This window comes from Erpetoichthys calabaricus, chromosome 3 (assembly GCF_900747795.2).
Source record: "Erpetoichthys calabaricus chromosome 3, fErpCal1.3, whole genome shotgun sequence".
Lineage (NCBI taxonomy): Eukaryota > Metazoa > Chordata > Cladistia > Polypteriformes > Polypteridae > Erpetoichthys > Erpetoichthys calabaricus.
In genome coordinates this window covers 185,393,655-185,420,443 of record NC_041396.2, presented here as the reverse complement: position 1 = coordinate 185,420,443, position 26,789 = coordinate 185,393,655, and the positions used below count along the sequence as shown (strand labels likewise).

The 26,789-nt window shown below is 38.4% G+C and overlaps 2 protein-coding genes across 3 annotated transcripts in view; one reads left to right on the top strand and one right to left on the bottom strand.

Annotated features, from left to right (window-relative positions):
* The window catches only part of cdk19 (cyclin-dependent kinase 19), a 278,819-nt gene extending 274,722 nt beyond the window's left edge, over window positions 1-4,097 (bottom strand). Inside the window, exon 1 of the mRNA XM_028797596.2 lies at window positions 3,797-4,097. Coding sequence (XP_028653429.2) covers window positions 3,797-3,924 — 128 coding nt within the window. The 5' untranslated portion in view covers window positions 3,925-4,097. The remainder of the gene's footprint in view (window positions 1-3,796) is intronic.
* A 3,067-nt stretch (window positions 4,098-7,164) lies between these two features.
* Window positions 7,165-26,789, top strand: part of amd1 (adenosylmethionine decarboxylase 1) — a 70,187-nt gene continuing 50,562 nt past the window's right edge. For both annotated transcript variants that reach the window (XR_007934529.1, XM_051925249.1), the window contains exon 1: window positions 7,165-7,485. Coding sequence is in view for 1 of the 2 variants with exons in the window: in XM_051925249.1 (XP_051781209.1) it covers window positions 7,376-7,485 (110 nt within the window). In the remaining variant the exon portion in view is untranslated. The remainder of the gene's footprint in view (window positions 7,486-26,789) is intronic.

The window sequence follows — 26,789 nt, the reverse complement described above, 5'->3', positions numbered from 1 at the left end:
AGGGGGCAATTACTTTTTCACACAGGGCCATGTAGGTTTGGATTTTTTTTCTCCCTAAATAATAAAAACCATCATTTAAAAACTGCATTTTTTGTTTACTTGTGTTATATTTGACTAATGGTTAAATGTGTTTGATGATCAGAAACATTTTGTGTGACAAACATGCAAAAGAATAAGAAATCAGGAAGGGGGCAAATAGTTATATATACACACACACACATATACACACACACATACATACACTAGGAGGTTCCCCTCTGCTCGCTTTGCTCGCCAACCCCACTGGCCTGCGCTATGCGCCAGCCACTACGCATCTCTGCCGCTCGCATTGTCAAGAGGGGGGCTGAATGCACCCCAAGGAGACGCGGTCTGCGTCTCACACGTCGCTTCAAACATTTAAAGGCCTGTACAGCCACTGTCCTACTCTTTCTCTTTTATTTCTGGCCCTGGGTGTGGTTAAATCTAATTGTTCCTTTGAAAATTGTTGTCATTTTAATTTCTCCTTTACATGCGTCACATGATTAAAGTTACATATTTCACAAACAACCTCATACTAAAAATTTTAAAGCAATGCTGGACTGGCTAAGAAAAAAAATTGAAAACACGAAAGCCTAAGAACTGAAGATATTGTTAAATTTAGCGTGTGCACGCACACACCCCATCTACAGTCGTGGCCAAAAGTTTTGAGAATGACACAAGTATTGGTTTTCACAAAGTTTGCTGCTTCCGTGTTTTAAGATCTTTTTGTCAGATGTTTCTATGGTATACTGAAGTATAATTACAAGCATTTTATACGTTTCAAAGGCTTTTAATGACAATTACATCTCTCTATTATAAAAAAAAATCTTGCGACGAGACGAGACTTTTTTTCCTGCAACGAGACGTGATCTTTTGAAGAGAAACACTTTCACATCCCGCGAGACACTCATCACTTCATATTGACAACCTTTGGAAGCAAGTCCCATGAGACGGTGACTTTTGCAAGTCACGCCCTACTTACAACCATTTCCAAACAAGACCACAGTCATCTAACCACTCAGTTGTTGGAATGCTTTTGGCAGACATACTTCCTGCGCTCTCAGCTCTTAAAAATTTTATACGCTCTAGATGACACATCAACGACTAAGCGAAGAAGAAAGAGCAGCGCGTCAAAAAGAGACCCAAAAGTGTTGGAGAGAAAAGAATGCAAAAAAGAAAGCAAAAAGAACAAAAATAATCTATGTGCAAATTCTGAAAAGTAATAATCAGCCCGTCCCACGAGACTAGACTTTGTGCCAAGAGATTTAACCACGCCTGGGGCCGGAAAAAGACAAAGTAGAACATCGTAAAGAATTCAAAAACATTGGCGTGATACACATGCAGAGCAGGTTAGAGATAAATAAATAAAAGATAAATTTGAAAGTCTCAAAAAATGATAGTAAAGATCGCAATAGCGCAAACAAATGGAAAATATTACTCTGTGAAATAACGGAACAGCGAAAAGAGTTTGAATAGTGTTTGTTGATGTCTGGGGGAGAAGAGAGACAAGGCAGCGAAACAAATGGACAGCTACTGTACAGACTTTTAAACGTTCAATTCACCACACAAGATGCAGATCACGCGGCACGGCAGCAGAAGCAAGCCAGCAGCTGATCGAGCAAAGAGTAGGTAATAAATAAATAGTTTCCCATTGTATCACTGTTTAAGAGGGGTTTCAGAGGAGTGACCGAGTCTCCTTGATGTGTGTTCAGCCCCCCTCTTCACAATGGCGCATAGTGCTGACGGTGGGAGAAGCTAATTAAGTTTATGCAAAGAGTCAATATTTGCAGTGTTGGTCCTTCTTTTTCAAGACCTCTGCAATTCACCATGGCATGCTGTCTATCAACTTCTGAGCCAAACCCTGACTAATGGCAACCCATTCTTGCATAATCAATGTTTGGTGTTTGTCAGAATTTGTGGGTTTTTGTTTGTCCACCCGCCTCTTGAGGATTGATCACAAGTTCTCAATGGGATTAAGGTCTGGGGAGTTTCCTGGCCATGGACCCAAAGTTTTGATGTTTTGTTCCCCGACCCACTTAGTTATCACTTTTGCCTTAGGGCATGGTGCTCCATCATGCTGGAAAAGGCATTGATTGTCACAAAAACTGTTCTTGGATGGTTGGGCTCTCGGAGGATGTTCTGGTACCATTCTTTATTCATGGCTGTGTTCTTAGGCAAAATTGTGAGTGAGCCCACTCCCTTGGCTGAGAAGCAAACCCACACATGAATGGTCTCAAGATGCTTTACTGTTGGCATGACACAGGACTGATGGTAGTGCTCACCTTTTCTTCTCAGGATAATCTTATTTCTGGATGCCAAAAACAATCGGAAAGGGGATTCATCAAAGAAAATTACTTTACTTCATTCCTCAGCCTCACACAAGGCCAGCCTCCAAAAGTCTTCGCCTCACTGCATGTGCAGAGCACTCACACCTGTCTACTGCCATTCCTGAGCAAGCTCTGCAATGGTGGTGCCCTGATCCCACAGCTGAATCAACCTTAGGAGATGGTCCTGGCACTTGAGGGACTTTCTTGAGCACCCTGAAGCCTTCTTCACAACAACTGGACCTCTCTAATCTAACTCAATCAGCATGACAGAGTGATCTCCAGCCTTGTCTTCAGTCAACACTCTCATCTGTGTTAATGAGAGGATCACTGAAATGATGTCAGCAGATCCTTTTGTAGCAGGGCTGAAATGCAGTGGAAGTGGGTATTTTTGGGATTAGGTTCATTTTCATGGCAAAGAGGGACTTCGCAATTAATCTGATCACTCTTCATAACATTCTGGAGTATATGCAAATTGCCATCATAAAAACTGAGGCAGCAAACTTTGTTAAAATTAATACCTGTCAATCTCAAAACTTTTGGCCACGACTGTAGTTACTTGAAAGGTGGAAAAGGATATTAATTGAAATAATGTGTGTATAGCCTACAAATAAAACACATATTTGTGGTAAAGCAATTGGGAATCACGGACAGCCCGTGTATCCAGAGCCCTCCTCCTTTTTTATTTTCCCGTTAAACAATAATTCAATCATCCTCGCTCTGAAAAAAATACCATGATCAATTATATCCGACACGAATGGCCATAACAGCACGTGTAATCCTAGACCGACAAAATTTGTGGGCGGAGGTGTGAGCTACTGCTTCGATAATTGAACGAATTAACTTCATGCGAGAAATGCACGAACAAATCGGTTCACCGTTTAGTCATTCAGCCCGTCAATGCCAAGAAGTCGTAGAATTAAACAGGTTTCGTATTGCGCGCCATGTGATTACAACTCTGCAGCGCACGCGTCTATGAAAAAGGAAACGCAAGAAAGTAAACTTGTTTACAGAACTGCTAAACTTCGTGTAAAAGGGTTTCGCAGTTCCGCGCAGCTTTTAGCCATACGGTCAAAGTTAAAATAAACATCCGGAATGCCACGAGATATTAACTTTTTTTAAAATCTTTTCTCTTTACCAAAACAGTAGGTTGCTAGATGGCGTCCACACCACCAATTTTTCGGTTGGCTTATGTCGGCTGGTGAGCTGCCTACTTCATGCACAAGAGCGCGTTACAATTTTACGCGCAAATCCATCAACATAAACATACCCTGCTGCGAGACGCTCAGACTGGAGCGGAGGCAATTGCGGGAAAGAGGGGGAGGTTTACAACAAACACAAAAACACAGCTGACATTGAAATAGAATGGCAGATTACAGTCACGTTCACAAGCAACCAAAAAGGACATTATTTTTCCACGCTGAATTTACGATAGTGCTTGGTATATTCCTTACCCGTCTTTGCGCTTGGCTTTATAAACATGCCCGTAGGTACCGCGACCCACTTTACAACCTTCATATTCAAACAGATCTTCCACTTTCTCTCGTTCAGCTGCGAGCTTCGTTTTGAAATCATAATCCATTGTAACCCATAAATATAATTCACTTTACAGTGAAAAATAATTAATTATTAAACGATATTAATTAAATAATCTAAGCATTTCCAACCCCATCATTTCCTTGTTTGGGATTTTGGTCTGCTCCGCTTAATGTTCACTGGCTCGCTGACGTTTCTGGATTACACGACTGGAGCGATGGGAGCTGGAGTCCCGAGGTAGCGCAGAGGCCATGCTATTGTAACGGAAGCTTAGGTCTTAAGAAGACTACAACTCCCAATTTTCGTACCAAACGATATTCATGCGCGCGCTCCTTTTCCAGTACAAAAACGAGAGAGAAAGAAAAAGAAACAGAAAAGGGGGGCGAGAGAGAGAGAGAAAAAAGGAGGCCGTGTCAGCGTACTTTAGTTGCTATTTCAGGTTTGAGAAGGATAGGTCCAATGGTGTATTTGATTTCATTTTTCCAGTAAATGTAATTTAACAATAGGAACATTTACTCTGGCACTGACACTGTTAATTTCATCAAACAAACACCTCTGGCAGTGTTGTGGCTCTGGAATGTCCTTTGATTACCTAATCACTCTTGGATGAGACCCCGCCCCTTCAGTGCCAGTTTAAGAAGAGATGATTTGTTTGGCTTTCCGTCGATTAGAGAGGGAGTCTGTAGAGGAGGTCGTACGCTCTGCAGAGGGACGCCAAAATGTAAAAATAGAAAAAGAAAGAGAACGTTATCTCAAACGGCTGCGCTGTGTATAGTATAAATACACACACAACACTTTCACTTGTATCAAATATACACGATGAACTTTTTAAATATATTCCAGTAGATTAAACAAGCAGCCCTGAGTTTAAGATATGAACGTACGTTACTCAGTTTCTAGTCTTATTTCCAATGAAGTCTACGGAATTTAGTACGTCTGCAAAACACGCGTTCGGTGCAGTGTTTTAAAAAAAGTTTAAAATGGCACTAGTACACGTTAGAAAAACAACATCAGTAATGACTTCAATGTAAAACTCCGTGAATACTGTGACTTTAACATATCGCCCTGTAACAAAAGTGTATTTTTAATGTTCCGTTGTAAATACATATTTACATAAGTTCTATGACTTTATACAAACTTGCTTTAACTTGTTTCACGTTGATGAATTTATTGATTTTGATTAAAAGTGAGGTGTTCAACTTAAAATACAATATTATGGAGTCAGTTTTTCTATGTAAGCACCATCTATGTAATTAATTAGAGTAATACATTCTAATAACATTTTCAAAACCGCCTAAAGTTCTCTAATAATTTAAAATTGGAATGTGTATTTGAAGGTTCCAGATGCGTTCTTCCAAGGTAGTGGTTGTGTTAATAACCTTAAATGGAAAACATATTAAATGTGTGCCTATTTTAATGAAGTACACGTGCATTGACCATTCATGTCTAAAACTAAAGCATTAAAAACAAACGTGAGCAAGAACCTAATTCTGCACTAAAAATTAACCTTAGTAGCCGATCACGAAAGACCTGTATGGCAAAATAAATACTTGTTAAATACATCCAATGCAATTACCTAGTTCCTTCTGTTTCAAAAATATATTACTCATGTATTTGTTAAATAAACTATATATTTCTTATTTTACCAAATATATTTGCTCATTGTATTGTTTACCGTAAACATGCTATTCAAATCTATAGCGACAGCTGTTCTACTCCGCATGTTTTGCTGTTATTACTTAAGTTGTTAAGTAATAACAGCAAAAGAAAAAGCACACGAATTAACAATTACAATTGTATTTCTAACGACGTTATTTATGGGCGATTGTAACCATTATTTCGAAGAATGTAAAGAACTCGCACCTACATTATATTGCAGATGTTTAATTCCTATTAAATAAGCATAAAAATAAATATTGCCTAATTATGTCTAAATAGCATTTTTTGTAATGCTTTTAAATAAAAATTCATCTTTGTATTATTATTATTATTACTGCTGCTACTACTACTACTAGCCGAAATGTATCGCTGGACGCAGAATTTAACCACAGCAGCAAACCACAGAACACGATAATTCCAATATAAGACCAGATTCTTTATTCTACTCGTTTAAATATTTTAAATCTATTATGCACATATAAATGCATGGGAATATAATACTCTATATAATAGAACACAATGGATCCAATAATGTATTTTCAATACTGAAGATATGGAGATACACATAAGTAACACTCTCATAATGGGCTGGTTATAAGACTTCTCATTTAGAATAAACTGTTTAACATGTAAACATGCGTCTACCTTTAAAATGATTTGTTAAAGTTACAACACCGCTAATTATTTTTGATGTTATCATCTTTCACGCAGTACATCATTCATCATCAATCTGAATTTTACTAAGTGCAAAGAGTACAGCTCAAAATACTATAATGCAAATAAACTGTAAATTACTGGGTGATAAATACAGAAATGAGACTACGAAATGCGCAAAATGAATTATGTATGCTGGATATTTAAATGAGTAACTTAACAGAAGGCAATCTATATACCGTCACCACATATAATAGAGTTGCATTTGTTACATGGTGCATGATGTTATCGAAATGCACCAAATTCGGCCTCGTTAGGGAAAAGTTTAAAATATGTAATTTACTATATCAAAACATAACAGGAAACGAAACCACCGACGAACTAATACTTTGTCGTTTTATTCAGATTTTATTACTTTTTTCAGTCATATTTCACACGTGTATCGCTAACATATTTTCATTTTTTACATTATTGTTATAGTTCGTGGCAATAATACCTCACACCTCAAAGGCTCCTGATTTGATTCCGTGATACTTTGGGTTGTCTGCCTGTGCGAAGTTTGTACGGTCTCTTCGTGTGCATGTGTGTTTCCTCCTATATCCCAAAAAACAGTAGAAAGGCCCAGTGCCGAGTGAGTACGGACGCGTGCATGCCTCGCGTATCATCCTTGATCGACCTTTGCTTTGTCGCACTATTATGTCAGGATAAACTTCGGATCCTTGGGGCACTGCACTAGAAAACGAAGGTTCAATACAGTTAAATTTGTATAGGAAATTACAATATACAGAACCTTGTTTTTACGCACCAATGTTACGTGACGTCTTTCGGACAACAAAACTGGGTCTTTGGGAGCATGAGTGACAGACAAAATTGTCCAGTAAACGTTAAGTGAACTTGCTCCGCGGGATTTGGTTGGGTCATGCCTCTGTATGACGTCACGAGGCAAGTAATAAAAACCCTCTGCAGCTTCTTTGCCCTGCTTTACACAGTATGGCCGGCGATATTAGCTAGCGCTCGCTCATCGGTATTCTCTGTAAAAGGGAAGACGGTATAATCACGAATAAGACACCCTTGACTGCTAAAGAACTGAAACAAATAAGTCAATAACTTATTTAGCACGGATAAGTGAAGTTGAAATAAACCCCAAACTGTAATTTCTGTTGTTGGTTTTCTGTTGTCTCACGATGGAACAGAACGGTGCACACTTCTTCGAAGGGACCGAAAAGCTGTTAGAGGTGTGGTTTTCCCAACGAGATGAGACCAACGGATCGGGGGACCTCCGTAACATACCAAGGTGAGGTATAATAAAAAACGCCCCGTTCCATTCTAAACATTTTTTTTGCTCGGCGATGTTTGCTTGGAATTTCTGTATAGTGTAATTTTTCCTTTTGGTCAGTTATGTTTGATTCAAATTTCTGTCAATCCTGACAGTTGTGACAAGTGACTACATTCCGTTATTTCAGGTTTGTCTCTTCATGTATTGTTGGGTTGTCATTGTTGCGTGGTGGCGAGTTAAAATTAAAATATTACGTTGGTTACAGTATCCCATCCCCCCCGCCCCATCACGGCAGTCACTCATTCAAACTGCCCGTGGCCCGACATGTGGGTGAAACTTGGCCTTCCCCTATTCTTCTTGGCATGATATTTCAATTAAAATAGCGGCATCGCGAATAGTTGCGATGCCCCCGATTTTTCAAACAGATGTTTAATTTTAAACCTGATGATTGAGTGAATAAGTGGTGTACGAGTTAACCAGCTACTCACACGGAACTAACCTAAGTGCGCATGATCCTTGACAGAGGAGTGCTGCTGCTTTAATAATCCTTTTAGGCTTTTTTATGCTGCTGTTCTTGCGATCGATTATTTTCAGAAAGTGGAATTTATTACCGTGTCATATTTAGACCGCATGAGTGTATTTTTAAAGGGTACTAATACAGGAACGCACGAACTAAAGAGGCGCGCGCGGGTAGAAGGCGGTGCTGGGCTACAAGCGACTGTGCTGACGCTACTTATCGACCCATGGAATTTAGTGAGGACTGTACGCGTCGTTGCATGTTTATAGCCTTGTAAGAGTAAAGATTGTGAGATGCGCCGTACGTGCATCTGAAGAACTATTAAGCGATTGTATTATTAGTTAGAGATATTTATCTCTAAATAAATACAAGTGTGTCCAATGACTTAAATGCACATTTTTAACTCAAACTGTAAATTCGTATGTCTATAACTACACGTCAGTGTAGAGAGAAAAAAAGATTTTCCCCACAATATTAGAAGTCCCGATGTTCTGTCGCATTCCGTTTGTGCTCTTGTCAGTTGGTGACTTAACTAGGCCACTGAGGTGCCACGGTCTGCCATGTGATTTTTAAGATATTGGCCCGTTGATGCTGCAAAAAATGAATAATTATCTGAGTTGTGGACAGTATGTGGAAGGCATTGAGCACAACTAAGCAATTTTTCTTTATATAAGAAATCTGACCTGCGTTAGCTAGGAGCTTTTAGTGATCAGGGAACTCGTAAGCCTCACCGAAGTCACGTTGCTGCCTAGTAGGCGGAAACGTGCGGCTACCATTACTTTGTCCTGATTGGCCAAGCTGTGCGCACCTGTCAAAAGGACACACCCCCTTTTAACATCATGCTGGTTTGCTGTGCCTGCTTGTACAGCCAAAGCGGGGGGGGGGGGGGTCTGTTAGGTTGCACACGTTAAACGTCACACCGTGGAAGGCGCGTGAAGTTTCAAAGATCGAGCAAAAGGGGTCGAGTGTTTTATGCTTGGTGGCAGGAGCCTGTTACTTTTTGCTCAGTTTTCATAGCTTAACGGCTCCGTGAAAATGATTGGAAATGACCTTTTCAACCCTTTTTAAACTTTTGTTTCAAGAGCTCATAATTTCAAACGTAAGAAATTCACATTTGTGGTTAAAGCATTGTTTTCAGAGTCTTACTGTTGAGACCAGCAATGTCAAAGTTTTTATAACTTAATACTAATAGTTAAACTGTATTCCACAGATGTTGCCTGTTCATTTTTTTATTTAAAAAAAATGAAATTCTGGAAATTCAGTGACCATAAAAATACTAAAATTAAATTACCATTAAAATACATACTCATGTAACTAATAAAATATGTACAGAAAAACTTTCCATTGTACATAAAAGAAAATAATTCTCATTGTTACAAGTTGATAATACATGTGGCATAAAAGAAAATATTTCTCATCATTTCAAGTTGTCATAAGTGTTTAAATTATTCTGTTAGGTTGCTTATCTGAAACAAAGCTTAATTTTAAAAAAGTAGTTTTAACCATTAATCTAACAAAATATATATATATCCTCATGCATTGATAAAGTTAATTGATATTGGCATTTGAACACTGCTTAAATATAATATACATGTATTTATAGTTTTGAATCATTTAGGTTTTTTTGATCTTAAAAAGCATATATTTACTATATTTTATACAGGTGTTTTTTTGCTTTTTCTTTTTTATAGTGTATCAGCTAAATATTCCCAATTCTTAAGGCATAATTATAAGTATGGATTACAGTTTTAATTATGCAGTACTTGTTCCTTGCCAAAATGTATGCAGTGATCCCTCGCTATATCGCACTTCGCCTTTCGCGGCTTCACTCCATCGCGGATTTTATATGTAAGCATATTTAAATATATATCGCGGATTTTTCGCTGCTTCGCGGGTTTCTGCGGACAATGGGTCTTTTAATTTCTGGTACATGCTTCCTCAGTTGGTTGCCCAGTTGATTTCATACAAGGGACGCTATTGGCAGATGGCTGAGAAGCTACCCAACTTACTTTTCTGTCTCTCTCTCTCTCTCTCTCTCTCTCTCTTGCGCTGACTTTTTCTGATCCTGATGTAGGGGGATTGAGCAGGGGGGCTGTTCGCACACCTAGACGATACGGACGCTCGTCTAAAAATGCTGAAAGATTATCTTCACGTTGGCTACCTTCTGTGCAGCTGCTTCGTGAAGCGACATGCTGCCCGGTGCTTCGCATACTTAAAAGCACGAAGGGCACGTATTGATTTTTTTATCTGTCTCTCTCTCTCTCTGTCTGCTCCTGACGGAGGGGGTGTGAGCTGACACCTTCAACAGCTTTGTGCCGCGGTGCTTCACATACTTAAAAAGCCAAACAACCCTATTGATTTGTTTGCTCCATTGAAGAGGAAGATATGTTTGCATTCTTTTAATTGTGAGACAGAACTGTCATCTCTGTCTTGTCATGGAGCACAGTTTAAACTTTTGAAAAAGAGACAAATGTTTGTTTGCAGTGTTTGAATAACGTTCCTGTCTCTCTACAACCTCCTGTGTTTCTGCGCAAATCTGTGACCCAAGCATGACAATATAAAAATAACCATATAAACATATGGTTTCTACTTCACGGATTTTCTTATTTCGCGGGTGGCTCTGGAACGCAACCCCCGCAATGGAGGAGGGATTACTGTATTGTGTGACACACAAAAAAGATTTTATAATAAACACATTACAAACCCTTAAAGACGCAAAACTCATCATTTTCCATAAGAAGTTTATCAGGAAGATCCAAGGCTAAATTCCTTAACATTTTTACAAGTAAAAATAGACAAATTTTGTTTTTAAGCTAACAGACCTATTTTGTTTACTAATTGAAAATGTGAGCTGCTGTACTAAATAGCACAAGCTCACTAATCATCCAAGCTCAGACAAGCAGTGTCCGTTTTAATTAAAGGCAAAATAAAAACGTCTGAATTTGTTCTTTGATTGCTGTTTGTCTAATTGCAGAAGAGAAATTCTTTGGTTCTTTTTTCTCATTTTATTACTTCACTTTTATTAATATAAAGGGTAATATTCTCTTTTGTAAAGGCTGCCTTACTGCTCTCTGTTGACAGGAGGTTTGAAGCAAATACACAGGTGAGCAAGCTGAAATACTGTAATACCTTATGTAATAGAGCACAACAACTAAATTACCATAAAGCTTAGAAAAGTAGAGGCTGAAAATTTTTTTTTTGTCCAATTTACTAATCACAGATTTAGTCTTTTGTATTGACATATCTGATGAATTAGATAGGTGGCATAAAATGGGACATTATAGACTGAACACATGCAGTCAATAGGAAAATAAATTCCAGCACACTGAGTAAAAGTGGTGATTCATTGCCCCATGGGACATTCCAACAATGCACTATGATGCAAGCAATCGTAGTTCTGGAGAATGAGTCATACTTTTCAAGGTTCCATTCCAGTTGAGTTGTTGGCAGGTGACAATAATTTACTAGTCACTGGATGTTCATAGTAACTTTACAGTAAACATATTTAACAGTGCTATCTATCTATACATCTGTCTATAATGCAAAGGGTTGCCTGTGTATCAGAGAAAAACTTGTGAACCACTGGAGCTTGAATCTTGGTCTTAATTGCGAGTTTACAACATTATACACATAATGCGACCCAAGAATTCAAATTTTGGACTACCTTGCTGACATAATTGGATTTTACGTCCTCCGACTAGTGCTCAGTGTGCTGATAGGAAAAGAACAGTGGTGTAGGCAAGCGGCATTGTTGGCAGGAAAAGAACTATGGTGAACTTTGCTGTTTGTGAGGCACATTGCACAAGCGGCCTAAGATTTTTATTGTAAATGTTAAGTCATACACAGCCAACTGGAGGTGTGCGCTTCCTCCACCACATTACTGGGTTTCTGCTCCATCGCTTGGCAAGTGCCACTACACAACCTGGCTAACATGTCTTTAACTTGCTGTTTAATTATGTTTTACAGAAGCTAAATATATTGATCTTTGTTCAGTTGTAATATACTCAATAAAAGTCCCCATAGTAATTAAGAACAGCAGAAACCTCCTGTTACCCTAGAATTCACTTTTTAAAATTTATTAAGTTAGAGATGAACCCTAGCCATACGGGAAGGAAGCAAACTAGCATCCGCTGAAACTTGTAAATGGTGTGTTCAGCTAATGTTTCTGCTTATTTTACTTGTCATCAGTTATGAATTCTAAGCTTCATGTAAATTAGGCTTCAGATTGGTTAAGAGAAAATTAGTTCTTCACATTTTAAATTCAACAGTTATGTCAGTGCGTGAAAACTTTTTAAGCTCATTATCATTGTAGCATTGTGAAAAATATGTAAACATGGATAGATCATTGGGGGGTAGGAATATCTCCAACAATACCAATGTTGACAGTACTCCAGCTGTTGGAATGCATTTTATTATGGATGCATTTATAAAATGCATTGTTGACTCAATTGTAGCCTTCAGTTTCTAAGGAATTCTTTTCAGTCAGTGTGATCATTCAAGTCTTCATACTTGCCTGTAGTTCTGTTTTGCTAAACTATTTGGTTAATTTTATTTGTAAACTGTCGGGTGAAATTATTGGTGTAGTCTAAAAAATTTTCAGGCAATTGCATGTGTTGATTAGTTAGTCAGCTTGATCATTCTGTCTTTCGATTTGAATCTGCATTCAGCAGACGGCAGCATAACTAAAGAATGAATTTCCAGAAAATATTAGTGCATTCAGATGGAGAATTCTAATCTGAGAGGTCATTTTTCACATATTCAATTTCCCATTTATATGGAAGTTTTTGGGTTTTGAAAATTTGGCAGTTTTAGTAGACTGTGAAGCATGTGTTTTTTCCCATGTTTATTTTAAAAGAATTCTTTTTTCCTCCCAGGTGATTCAAAAGTGCTATGCATACAAAAATTGTATCTGTAGGGACACATCTATTAATTATTGCCCGAGTACATCAGTAATCCTCCCCCATTGCAGTCTGCTGTGCTGTTTTTAGTAAGAACAACTGTATTTTCTGCTTACAATTATATATATATATATATATATATATATATATATATATATATATATATATATATATATATATATATAATATGGACAAAACATTTGAGTCTCATAACAGTAATAAAACTTTTTTTTGAGTTCATGGAAGAATGCTCGTTATTTATTATTCATAACTGCATTGTATGTGTGTGTGTGTATGTATAATAGGACTTCTCTTGATTATAGAGGAGTATACCTTTCTGTGAGTTCAGAACTAATATTGGTGGTAGACCTTTGAATTTGAAGAAACATCAGTTTGATGTATGTCTTGTCTGCTGCACTCTGATTCCATAGCCGGCTACTGTGTGTGTGGTTCTCGGCCTTATCCCACACTGTTTTAAAACTCCTGTCTGCTTTAAAATTTTATGCTTAGGAGAGCTGTTACTGATTCATGATGACTACCTTGTTGCAATATGCTCCCTTGCCTTGGTGTAGGAATTGATCATTTGATCAATCTGTCATATCTGCCACATCATCACCTATTAGTTAGGTTGTCCTTCACCCAATATGATTCTTTCCACAGCCACTTCTGTTTCAGTTCATTGGTTTGTTCAGTCAACTAATGATAAAGTTAATAATTTTCATGTTTGTTTATCTATGCATGGGTTTTATATACCTGCTATGCAAACAAGCAGTTACCTGAGAAGTGAACAACTGATGTTATTTTCTTTAACAAAATACAAAATTGTTTAATTCATTTATTTTTGGTTTTGCAAAATGAATGTGTAATTCTGAAGTGAACTACTGTATTTTCAGCTAATGTAGTCATGCTGTCATAGCATTAGTCAAGCCAGGTTTTATGTTGGGAAGGATGGTGGTTTGTTACAATGTTTGTATTTTTCTTTAACTTCTTTAATACCTTATTTTCCCCTTGGGTACAAATAAAGTATGCATAAGAGAACAAATCATATGAGATAAAAAATATCTAGATTTTTTTTTAATAGTCAAATCCAGATAATTCTATATTCTCGATGCTCAAATTAATTATCGAGTTAACCGGTTTATCGATATAGCTGGATACGACATTTTAAGTAATTTTTTTACCCTACACACTTGGCTCAGCACCCCAAGGCTTTTTATTAAACTTCTCTCACTACTTGAAGGCATGTTATTTGACATTTTCACCAATGAGAAATGATCTGAAAAAGCATGTTCATGAAGCTGAATGGCTGAAAGCAAATAACAATTGAGTGTATCAAATTACACCCACGCAACCGGCACATCTTTACGTTACAAATTTACAACATATCGAGCACCAATACTACTTTACGTACACAACCAATAGATTGTGGCATCATTAAGAACATCAAGCACTTCTAATGAAGAAGGCTGGCACTAAAGTGGCTGATGGATCATGATGAAAACATTGACTTTTCCTTAAATCTGCTGGATGCTGTGAAGCTTCTCCGGGAATCATGGGATGCAGTGAAGGAAAGCACAATTGTCAACTGCTTTCATACAGCTGGATTTTTCCATGGAGAATCAAGTTGCACAGAAAGTCTTTCCGGGGATGCAGTGAAGGAAAGCACAATCAACTGCTTTCGTGCAGCTGGATTTTTCCACGAAGAATCAAGTTGCACAGAAAGTCTTTCCGAGATGACCAGCGACTTTCACAACATCTTTTTGCAGACTTCAAGATCTCTTCAGTGTCTCCCCCAGATGCAATGCAAAATCACGTGACAGTAGCTTGAGACCTTCGAGCATTTGTTGAGTATTCCTCAGCTGCAAAAGTAAAGCAGACATTTATTTTGCACCTGTTGAATGAATAAATATAATGTGTATTTGGGCAGTAGAATATCGAGTTGAGTGGATTTTTTCCATTCAGGATACCTAAATTTTATCGAATTAAGCGGATTATCGAGTTATTCAGTATCGAGTAAAACAAATATTTTTTAGCGTGCCACTCTGAATATTTAGTTGGGGTTGTGGCATTTTATCTAGTTAACCAGATTATCGAGTTAAGCGATATAAAGTTATCTGGAGTTGACTGTATTGTGCATGTGTTTATGTATACACAAAATACATTCTGGAAATTCCAGAAATTGGAAGATGTCAGGGTTACATCATGTCTCTGCAAATTCGATTTCTTCAGATTCTTCCAATAACAGCTACAACATTGATGGGCATTTATATGTAATTTCCCCCTGAGAATCTCGTATTTCACTTCTGTCCATAGCGCTTGTGTGCACCATTAATTGAAATTAATGGCAGTTTTATGATAGGCACATTAGTTTCTGTTGTAACTGGTTTCACCAGACAGAAGGTATTCATTATACAGCATGAATGAAATACCTAAATATGATTATGGTGTACAGTAATCCCTCCTCCATCGCGGGGGTTGCGTTCCAGAGCCACCCGCGAAATAAGAAAATCCGCGAAGTAGAAACCATATGTTTATATGGTTATTTTTATATTGTCATGCTTGGGTCACAGATTTGCGCAGAAACACAGGAGGTTGTAGAGAGACAGACAGGAACGTTATTCAAACACTGCAAACAAACATTTGTCTCTTTTTCAAAAGTTTAAACTGTGCTCCATGACAAGACAGAGATGACAGTTCCGTCTCACAATTAAAAGAATGCAAACATATCTTCCTCTTCAAAGGAGTGCGTGTCAGGAGCAGTGACTGTCACAGAGATAGAGAGAAAAGCAAACAAATCAATAGGGCTGTTTGGCTTAAGTATACGAAGCACCGTGGCACAAAGCTGTTGAAGGCGGCAGCTCACACCCCCTCCGTCAGGAGCAGACAAAGAGAGAGATAGAGAGAGACAGAGTTTGTTTTTCAAGCACAAATCAATACGTGCCCTTCGAGCTTTTAAGTATGCGAAGCACCGTGCAGCATGTCATTTCAGGAAGCAGCTGCACAAAAGATAGCAACGTGAAGATAATCTTTCAGCATTTTTAGACAAGCGTCCATATCGTCTAGGTGTGCGAACAGCCCCCCTGCTCAATCCCCCTACGTCAGGATCAGAGAAAGTCAGCTCAAGAGAAAGAGAAAAGTAAGCTGAGTAGTTTCTCAGCCATCTGCCAATAGCGTCCCTTGTATGAAATCAACTGGGCAAACCAACTGAGGAAGCATGTACCAGAAATTAAACGACCCATTGTCCGCAGAAACCCGCGAAGCAGCGAAAAATCCGCGATATATATTTAAATATGCTTACATATAAAATCCGCGATGGAGTGAAGCCGCGAAGCGCGATATAGCGAGGGATTACTGTACAATATATTCTCACAAAGTCACTCACTTCCAGTACACCAAGACTTAGTACACTTAGTACACCAAGATGCTTCTTTGCTTAAAATCTGTACTTTGCTTGAGAAGTATGTTGAAATTAAGTGTCCTGTGTTCAGTCAGCTCTGAATTTTAACATTTGCAAAGTAACTCCTTTTTCAAAACAATAGTGCCTTTTGCATTGACTACAACCTTCAAACATGCTTGATTGAGATGAGAGATGAGAAATGTCTCATTGTTATCAATTTCCACTTGTGCTTTGGTAACATTTGCACTACATAACACACAGTAATTAATACATAGCATTCAAGATAGATCCCTTTATCTGGTATGAAGCATTTAGACCTTGAAAGTACAGTCGACCCTTGATATACAACCGGCCTGACATGCGAACAACTTGATTTACGACCAAAATTTTTATTTTGATTTACAACCAACATCTTGGTTTACGACCTGAATGCGCGATTGTAAACAAACAGCCGAGAGCGTTAGTAAGCATCAGTCGGAGCCCAGATACATGTGTTTGTGGAAGTAATTTCGGTCAGTGCAGTGATTTATCTATATACAGGTAAAATTCTGTTACAACGAATATCTTTACAACAACATTTTCATTACAGCGAAGTGTTTTTATGTTCCCGACAGCTTCCCCGTATGATGCGAGTCTATAGAAATCTCGTTACTACAAAGTACATTCAGCAGATACTTTCATTACAATGAAGTGCCCTAAAGACCTTGAAATGCTTGAATGAATCATTCACAGAGCAGTTAATTCTATACCGCAGCTCAGTTGTGCACAACAACCCCCCAAACAAACACTGTATATATTTTTTCTTCTGACTTTCCTCGTAGTTTTTTTTTTGCCTTTTTTATTTCCTGCGGATTTCAGTGAAACCTTTTACTTATTGCTCGTCAACATTTGAAAATCATCTATTGGAATTTAACTCATTGTCACCCTCCTATAGAAACGGCAGACACGAAAAAACGATAACAGTTCATATTAGAAAAAAAACTTTACATTTTTTTGCAGCTCTCGATTGCGGCACGAAGAAAAAAAGACGTTGCCAGTGAATTCGGAATTTCGCTATCGCTATCGACGCTGTCAACTTTCTTAAAAGACCGAGCAAAAAAAGAAGAAAAATCTTGGGTTGCAAAATGTATGTGAACTGCTGCATTTGAAGACGTCGAAAAAGCAGTTTTTATGTGGTTCAGTGATGCGCGTTCAAGAAACATTCCTATTAATGCGGCACTAATTCAAGAAAATGTCAGGTTTGTAAACTCTCTTGGGACCTCCCCCAACTAGACGACACGCCGAAGAGCGTCCCGAAGTCCAAACTCCGCGTCTATGGAAGACTGTTTATCTGTTGCTGGGCCAACAGCCGGCTCAAAGCTGTGCTGAGTCTCTCAGCCAAAGCAAACAGAAAAGATATCGATGGGCGATATGCAAGGAACATTGTAAATGCAGGTAACGGGTAACTTGATTACTGATCTGCTGTGTCTGTGTATAGCAGAATGGCAGATCACGCTACAATAAATAAGTGTGACTTTCCTGTTTCAAGCTGAATAAAGCTGGTTTTGCTGAGACTCAACCTTGTGTTTTGGGGAGCAAGACAGGGACTTATAGCGCAACCCCGATCTTTTATGATTTGCTTCTGTGTCGCTTCACTGCAGCGCCATGAGTCTGTTGTTACCCAGCCCGGCAATGGACAAACAAGCCTCCACAGACGCGGCAATCACGCTTCAGGACGCACTTCAGCGTGTCGTTCCCATTGAGTGGGGATTGGGGGGGTCGGTCTCAAAAGAGTTAAGAAACCTCACAATATGAAAAAAAAAAAAGATGATTCAGCTTCTGATTGATAAGTGTGCTGCCCACAACATGCTTCCACATTTAAATAAAGTTCCAGTTGAATTCCTCCCCCCCAAGTGCACTGCAGCGCTTCAGCCATTGGATTTGGGCATCATTCGCACCTTGAAAGTGCATTATTGCAAGGAAATGCTGAGAAAAATTCTCGTCAGAATAACTTGTAGGCAGGAGGAGATTAAAATTAACGCAAAAGAAGCTATTGAAATGATTGCAAACGCCTGAGCGCAAGTTAAAGAAAGCCTTTAAAAAACCTTCCGTTTCATTCTCCTCCTCCTCCCTTCCTGCAGCCCAAAGATGTCAAATTAAATGGTGAGTACAGTATGAAATTGTTGTTTCTGGTAGGCTAGGCACTTTTTTATAACTTTTTGGATAGTACATTAGAAAAATTATTGGTGTTTTGGTAAATTATGCACATTATAAAACCCTTTTTTATTATGAAAAGGTTAAGTAAGTGTTGCTGTGGGAGGTTCGGAACGCATTATGGGTATTTCCATTATTTCTTATAGTAAAAATAGTCTTGACTTACAACCAACTTGAGTTACAACCAGCCCTCGCGAACGAATTAAGTTCGTAAGTCAAGGGTCCGCTGTATTTTGGTTATCACCTTAGATCATTACATAGCATTCAAGATAGATCCATTTATCTGGTATGAAGCATTTAGACATTGAAAGTATTTTGGTTATCACCTGAGATCATTAATTTGCATAAACTCTGCATAATCAACTTGTATTTGCAGCTGGCATCCCATGACCATTTGTTGAGGAAAGCAGGCTTAGAATATTGATGCATTAATTTTCTATCTCAGTTAGGGCTGCACAATTAAAGCATGTATTAACAGTGATTATGATTACTGCTGCCATGATTTACTAATTTTACTTTGACAGAGTTTGAGCATTAAATCAAACAAAGATTGGGTCTTTCCATTTGCAAGCTGCTTTAAACAGCAAATGAGTTTTGCAAGCAATCAGATACATTTATTAAGAGTGAGCACATTGGTCAATCGGAGGTTCTCACATAATATTTGTAATTTCAGGTGTCCATGCTGAATGCATCCTGATAACTATGCACCAACATCTAATTTGCAGAACTATGAATATGTCTGAGCATCATGAGTTTCATTGTAATGTAAAGGAATATGGTTGCAAATTGCTTACTTTGCTCAATAATGGAAATGTAACTGTTCATGGACCAAGAGCTACACTGGCTACCTAGCACTTGCAGGAGAAGCAGAAGCAGCAAGTTAGCTTGATTGCTGGTAACAGGGCAAATATAGGAACAATGTTTCTATCAATAATTGAACCAGACTCTAATGTTTTTGACCATCAGTTAAATTAGTAAATATTGAGTAACCAATGGTACTGTATATATGGTATAAGTAAATACTCTGAATATGAATACCATCCTGTTATGTTGTTGCGGTATTTCCATATCGTATAGCAGATAATTGCCTGATGATGTGCAACTACTATGTAAGGGTATAATGAACTTGAAAAATATGTAGAAAATGTTTTTTTTTTTTTTAATTGATGGTGCTGCATGTTTGTTCTGGCACATAATATGCATTACACCAGGGGAACAGCATGTAAAAGTCTGTCCCGTTACTACTTGCTATTTATTGTTAAATTTAATAGTTTTACATACCTGTACATCATAGCCACCTTTACTACTTGCTATTTATTGTTAAAATTTAATACTTTTACATACCTGTACATCAGAACCACCATTCTGTCATGTCTGGCCAGGGTTGTAGGGGGAGCTGGAGCCTAACTCACCTAGCACAGGGCGAAAGATAAGAACAAACCCTGGGCTGGGGCGCCAGTCCATCACAGGCTAAACACACACACACACACACATCCACCCACACACTGGGGCCAATTTAGCATCACCAATTCACTTATCCTGTATGTCTTTGGACAGTGGAAGGACACAGCAGCACCTGGAGGGGTTTACATAAAATTTCTCCTCTTTATTGTCATTTAGGATTTTATCAGCTTTGATTTCACATACACAAGCAACTTTTGTTTTCTTAATAGAGCATAACACCAATTTAACATTTCCCACAGTTCACATTTATTGAATGGTGAATAGTGGTGATGACTTGTTTTTCAAAAGTAATATTTGTTTTGAAAAGAAAGGAATTTTTGGGTTGTACTTAAATTTTATTTCTTAATTTGAATATCATTCATTTACTTTTATAAAACAATGACAAGTGTTTAACAAATATCTGTATTTTTAATGCAAAAAATTAAAACATTTTAAGTTCCAACTAATTCATCCTTTAATTTCACTTTAACAATTTTTCAAGTGGTTCCTTGCTAAATGAAGGTTCTGCTGTACTGAGTCTATACAGAATGCAGTACATTCAATTGACAACACAAAATGTTTCATTGTAGTGTTTGTTGCTGTGTCTTTTCTAGGTTCCCAAAGTTGAGCAGCTACTGAGTTGGCAAGGTAGGATCCAGCATCAAACTCAATAGCAAAAGAAATTTCTCAGTTCAATAAAGTTAGTTTTAACAAGGTTTAGTGAAAATTTAAAAAAGGAACAATTACGCATGCATAATAAAAGAGAAACAAGGGCTCTTCTCTGTTTCTTTGAAATATTAGGTTTCTCCTGTTAAACTTAAGTTACTTCTTTATACCAAACTTACATAGGCTTGATGTTGGTATGTTAGTATCAGTATGCTCGGCAAATTAAGTACGGTTTGAAACTCTTGGCCCTCCATGACTTTGCAACTGCAAGGCAGATCATAAACCGAACTAGTCCGAGGTGAGAATGATGAGAAATAATTAAAATGTTCCATTTACAATTTAGGTTTTAGGGGTTATAATATAACCTACTCTAATATATAGGCAAACATTATAAAATAACTAAGAAAAGACGTGTAGCAACTTAACTAACCTAACTAACAAATTGCTCGTACAATATTACTAATCAAAATTAGTCATTTCAATATCAATGGCAGTTAATGGTCAAAGTTAATTTTATGGTAATTGTACACCCCTAATCTCAATATAGTTATAGAAAGTTAATAAAAGTTTGCAATTTGCAGGAATCAACCAACAGAAAATGGCTGAGGACAGCAATTGTCTAATATGAAATATATGCACACACACACACAAAATTACTTAATTTCTTTTTCTTTGGTTTTACTTAATGATATGACACTATCTCAGTTAAAATTTGTCTTTATTCTAATCATCTACTGGGTTGATTAGTACATCTGTAATTATTCCTGCCTTCAAATAGTCTCAACTTAGACTATTTGCCTATGAAAAATGACCTCTAATTTATTGCATATATATTTATAACATATGTGTGTATGCGTATATGCATGCATGTATGTGTGTGTATGGGTGTATATGTATGTATGTATATTTTATGTGTGTGTGTGTGTATAAAACACACCACAGCAATCCACACATTTAATTTTTTACAATGTTATGTGCAGAATCACTTAGTTTTGGTGTAGCAGTGAAAGCTTACAAATTGCATGTATGCACTTCCAGAGTTTACTATTTATTTTTTTCTTTGTGCAAAAGCATTGTACACTTAAGAGGAAATAAGCAGGAAACACCAGACATCATCCAGGTGAGGACCATTGCTCTATGTCTGATCCATGGTATAATTGTGCTAATCTAAATGGTTTGTGTTAAAAGTATTCTTCGAAACTATGTTTAAATGCCAAATTTTAAATGTAGTGTCACCATCTGTCTTCCCATTTTCTGCTACTTAACATTGTAGTATTTAAGCCGATTCTGCTAACATTTACAAATACTGTCTTCCCTTTTTCATTTCCCAAGATTGCTTTTTTGCCAAATTATTTTGGAAGTTGTTTTTATGAAGGCTTTAACCAGTGTAATTTTCTTTCAGGAAATAAGGCTTGTAAGTAAGCTTCACTAAGCAAGTGAAGTGTGGTTCATATGACTGTAGGCAGTTCCATGTACAAAATAGAATATAAAGTTAATTGAACTGAGCATTGGCTTGGATCTTATTTTAAATTTTCAAAAATAAACATATTTTATGACATAACTGAAGACTTTTCTTTGATGTCATTTTCATCATATTTCCCTGCAGCAGACATATTTTATGTTTTTCAAATTGAGTGTTTTTCCTGTTGGTGAAAGCTAAGAACAGCAATTGCTTTATGCTGTTTTATCGTTAATCACAAATTTCATCTTAACACTTTATGTGTCACTTTGATTCTTGACTGTTCTCTATATAATTTAGTTTTTCATTTAAGTGAAGAGTTTAACTTGCTTTAAAATTGCTGAAGTAGGGTTGTATAGGTAACATGGCAAGTGTAATATACTCGTAGCTTTCTCAAGAGCCTGGGTCAACTCCAATTCTAAAAGTAATTTTCAATATTCGCTTCAACTGTAGGTTTAAGTGTTTTGGGTCTGGCATAGTTGGTGGAGTATTTGTGATTGACTGTATATGAATGGAAAGGCATTGTGTTTCAAAGATGATGTGTTTGTGATTAATTTTTCATTAATTTGTACTCATTCATAGAATGTTGAATGTAGAACTTTATTTTTTGTCTAATCCTTTTACATGCACTGGCTGACCTCAGCAATTTTACTGTGAAGTTCTGGACTAAGAGCGTATACAGGTGAAGTAGAGTGTACAATCTCTGGAAAATTGCTCCGTAAGTTTTCCAGTTTAAGGTCTAATGTTACAGGCAGAAATTTCATGTTTTGGTTTGTGTGCCAACAAGCCCTGGACACCAAGTAAAAGGTACAACATTGTATGCAAGCTGATAGTCTCGCATGTGAACCAGCTATACAAGACTTAAATCACTAACTTGAGTATTTCACAAAATAGTTTCCTTTAAAAAGATTTCACAGAATATTTTCCTTTAAAAAGTGGACCGATTTTTAAAGTAAGGGACTTCCGTAAATGATAAGAAGGGACATATTTACCCTAGTCACCACCAGATGCAGCAGTCTTAACAATTTTGGCTCCCAAACAAAGAACCAGTACATTCTGGCAGCTATGATGTAAAAGAGGAGGAGGAGGGTGGGGCATAGTGAAAACTAAACACCTTAGCATGACTTTTTTGTATTACTTGTATGTTATGTAAATATTAAGTACTAAATATTTGGGATCAATGAAGTACACAGTAATGGGGCTTGTGGAAGAGAGGTGAAAAAGACTGTGCAGGCAGGGTGAAATGGGTTGAGAAGAGTGCCAGGAGTGATTTGTGACAGACGGATATCAGCAAAAGTGAAAGGGAAGGTCTACAGGATGGTAGTGAGGGAGGCGAGATTGCGTTGGTTTGGACATGTGCAGAGGAGAGATGCCGAGTATATTGTGAGAAGGATGTTAAAGATAGAGCTACCAGGCAAGAGAAAAAGAGGAAGAGAAGGTTTATGGATGTGGTGAGAGAGGATATGCAGGTGATGGGTATAACAGAACAAGATGCAGAGGACAAAAAGATATGGAAGAAGATGATCCGCTGTGGTAGCCCCTAACAGGAGCAGCCGAAATAAGAAGTACTACTGCCCAGCATATGTGGATTGACTACATCATTTCCTCCATACTAACACTCAACTAAGCCTCCCCCAGGATGATTTGGTGAGCCTCTTGTGTACTCCTCTGTTTAAATAAATGACCGTATGGCCAGATACAGTAGCTTCAGCTGCATCAGATTTGCTCATTACACCAACAGTATAGGTCTGATCACCAGCAATGACAGGGCTGCCTACAGAGTAGAGAAATGCCTTTTGACACAGTGATAAAATGTGTTAGTCTTTTCCTTAAGATCAGTGAGGTGAACTTCAGGAAGAAGAACACATTCTCAAAGAATGAACAGCTTTTTTTAAATCCTCATTACTGGGGAACTGTATGCCTTTGACAATAAAGTGCAAGAAGCCAAACTCTGAAATAAGTAAAACTAAGAGAAATTTGATTTCTCAGTTTTCATAAGGACGGTTCAGCATCTTTTAGGGACATTTTAGCACAATGGCAAATATATTAGTTGTGGTTAATGTTGTTATTCTATGTAGTTGGTATTATTCTTTTCTCACTAGTAGTGTTGATTTGTGCAATTCTCCAAAATGTTTATTGCAGCAAATGTGTTGTGTTCTTAAGTGACTTTGTTCAACAAATGTTTTCCTGGAAATTCACTGTGTGGCCACTTTATACAAAGATTTTTTTCTCAGCACCCAATGATGCTTTGCAAGGTCAGCATGGTATCACAGAACTGTAGCAGCCACCCGGCTTCTGCATGTGTGGTGAATTTTTTTTTTTTTTTATAAACTTTCAGTACTTTCAGTTCTGGGATACATTAACTGGCTGTAATAAGGAGAATGGGTATTGCTATAGGATATACAGCAGTTGTCCCTGTGCTGCTAGCTCAGTTACTGGTGCAGCACTACATGGCCAGTAATGCAAGCATAATTAGCCATGTACAGCTAGAGACGAAGCAAACCTTAAAGGAGCCCTCTCTCTCATCACATCAGGATGAGACCCTGAAAAATATCAACCAGATTTATTACTGTTTACAATGTGTTTTTTACCTTCTTTGTGGAAGAAAAAAAGTGCAAAGTTGCTGCCCATATAGGGTGGCATCAAAAAAAAGACGAGAAAATCCAGCTGCATCCTAGAGCTGCACCTTTAAACAATGTAAGGAGCCAATTCCATATTACCACTTCATGGCATGGCCAATGTGTGTGCCCCAAGATTAGAACTCTTGAGTGCAATGATATATTTTTATTGATATTTTGTGGTTTATGTTTATTCTGTCTGCATCTTTTTGTTGTTTAAAGCACAGTGGTTTTGTGATTATCACTGCTGCATCATAGCTCAGATCACATTTTTTACCCACAATAATTGGTCCAGCATATCTAGCTGTCAGGATGCTCCCCCAGCTCCTCTCGACATGCAAAAGACCATTGCACCATTATAATCTACTCAAAACTTAGTTCAGTTCCTTCTTCAGTGAATTCAAAGAATTCACAGAATTTGACAAATTTTCTTGAGCATTTAAGTGACTTTTGGGGGACATGTGGCAAAGCAAACTCAACTGTAAGGTTGAAATGACAATTGGTATTTCCTATCTATATAATTCACTAAGCCGCTGACAAGTAGCCACCCATAGAAAGCACGCCGGAAGGGGCGTGGATTCACTAAACCGCCGACAAGTAAGACGCCAATGGCGCATGCAAGAAGGAGCCACGCCCACCAACTCTAAGACCATTGGATACGACGACAACTCGCAGAGCCACGCCCACCAACCTTGGACGCGACGACTCGGAATAAACACCGTCATTTATGTTCGTCTGTGCTACAGTACACATGCACTTCTGAGCCACGTTGACTTTTCGGTTACGACGCACGACCGCGTGCACCATAGCAAACTGTTCTACATGCTACATACAGCAATTCGCATCCGCGACAAACATGCTTCTTCTTAGATGGTCCTGCAGGAACACGGAAAACGTTTCCCTGCCCACCAACACTCCTTATTCCCTGACCGGCGTCCACCGCATCCGTGACAAACATGCGTCTTCTTAGATGGTCCTGCAGGAACACAGAAGACGTTTCCCCGCCCACCAACACTCCTTTTTCCCCGGCCCGCGTCTACCATTGCTCTCTATGCATTCACACTGCCTGCTCATGTGCCCGGACGCAAAAACTCACCGACCACCCAGTTAGTCCCTTTCGTCTGTGCTAGGAGTCCACATGCACCTCTGAGCCACGTTGACTTTTCATTATTCTTTTCGGTTATGACACCCGACTGCGTCCACCATTGAAAACCATGGGAAAGGAACAACGAAGCCCCGCCCAGAAACTCTACCCCTCCTCACAGAGTTTCCCAAACTCGGTCCTGGTGAACACCTGTGGATGCAGGGTTTTGTTCCAACCAGATTCCTAATCGTTAATGCCGGTGAAACTCATCCGGGATAAGTCGGTTTTTCAAACGCAGCCGTGTAGCAAATCTATTCTATTCCCTACTATCGCTAAAGATCACAATGTCATCAGCAAACATCATAGTCCACGGGGACTCCCGTCTAATCTTGTCTGTCAACCTGTCCATCACCATTGCAAATAAGAAAGGGCTCAGAACTGATCCCTAATATAATCCCACCTCCACGTTGAATGCATCCGTCACTCCTACCGCAGAGCTCACCACTGTCACACTTCTCTCGTACATATCCTGTACAACTCTTACGTACTTCTCTGCCACTCCCGACTTCCTCATACAATACCACAGCTCCTCTCGAGGCACCCTGTCATATGCTTTCTCCAGGACCACAAAGACGCAATGCAACTGTTTCTGGCCTTCTGTATACTTCTCCATGAACATCCTCAGAGCAAACATTGCATCTGTGGTGCTCTTTCTTGGCATGAAACCATACTGCTGCTCACTAATCGTCACCTCACTTCTTAACCTAACTTCCACTACTCTTTCCCATAACTTCATGCTGTGGCTTAGTTTTATTCCCTTGTAGTTACTGCAGTCCTGCACATCCTCCTTATTCTTACATATCGGCACCAGTACACTCCTTCTCCACTCCTCAGGCATCCTCTCACTTTCCAAGATTCCATTAAACAATCTGGTTAAAAACTCTTTTTCCATCTGCTCAACACACTCTCCTCGCTTGTGAGTATGTTTCCATCTTTATCCTTTATCAGCCTAACCTGCTGCACATCTTTCCCAGCTCGGTCCCTCTG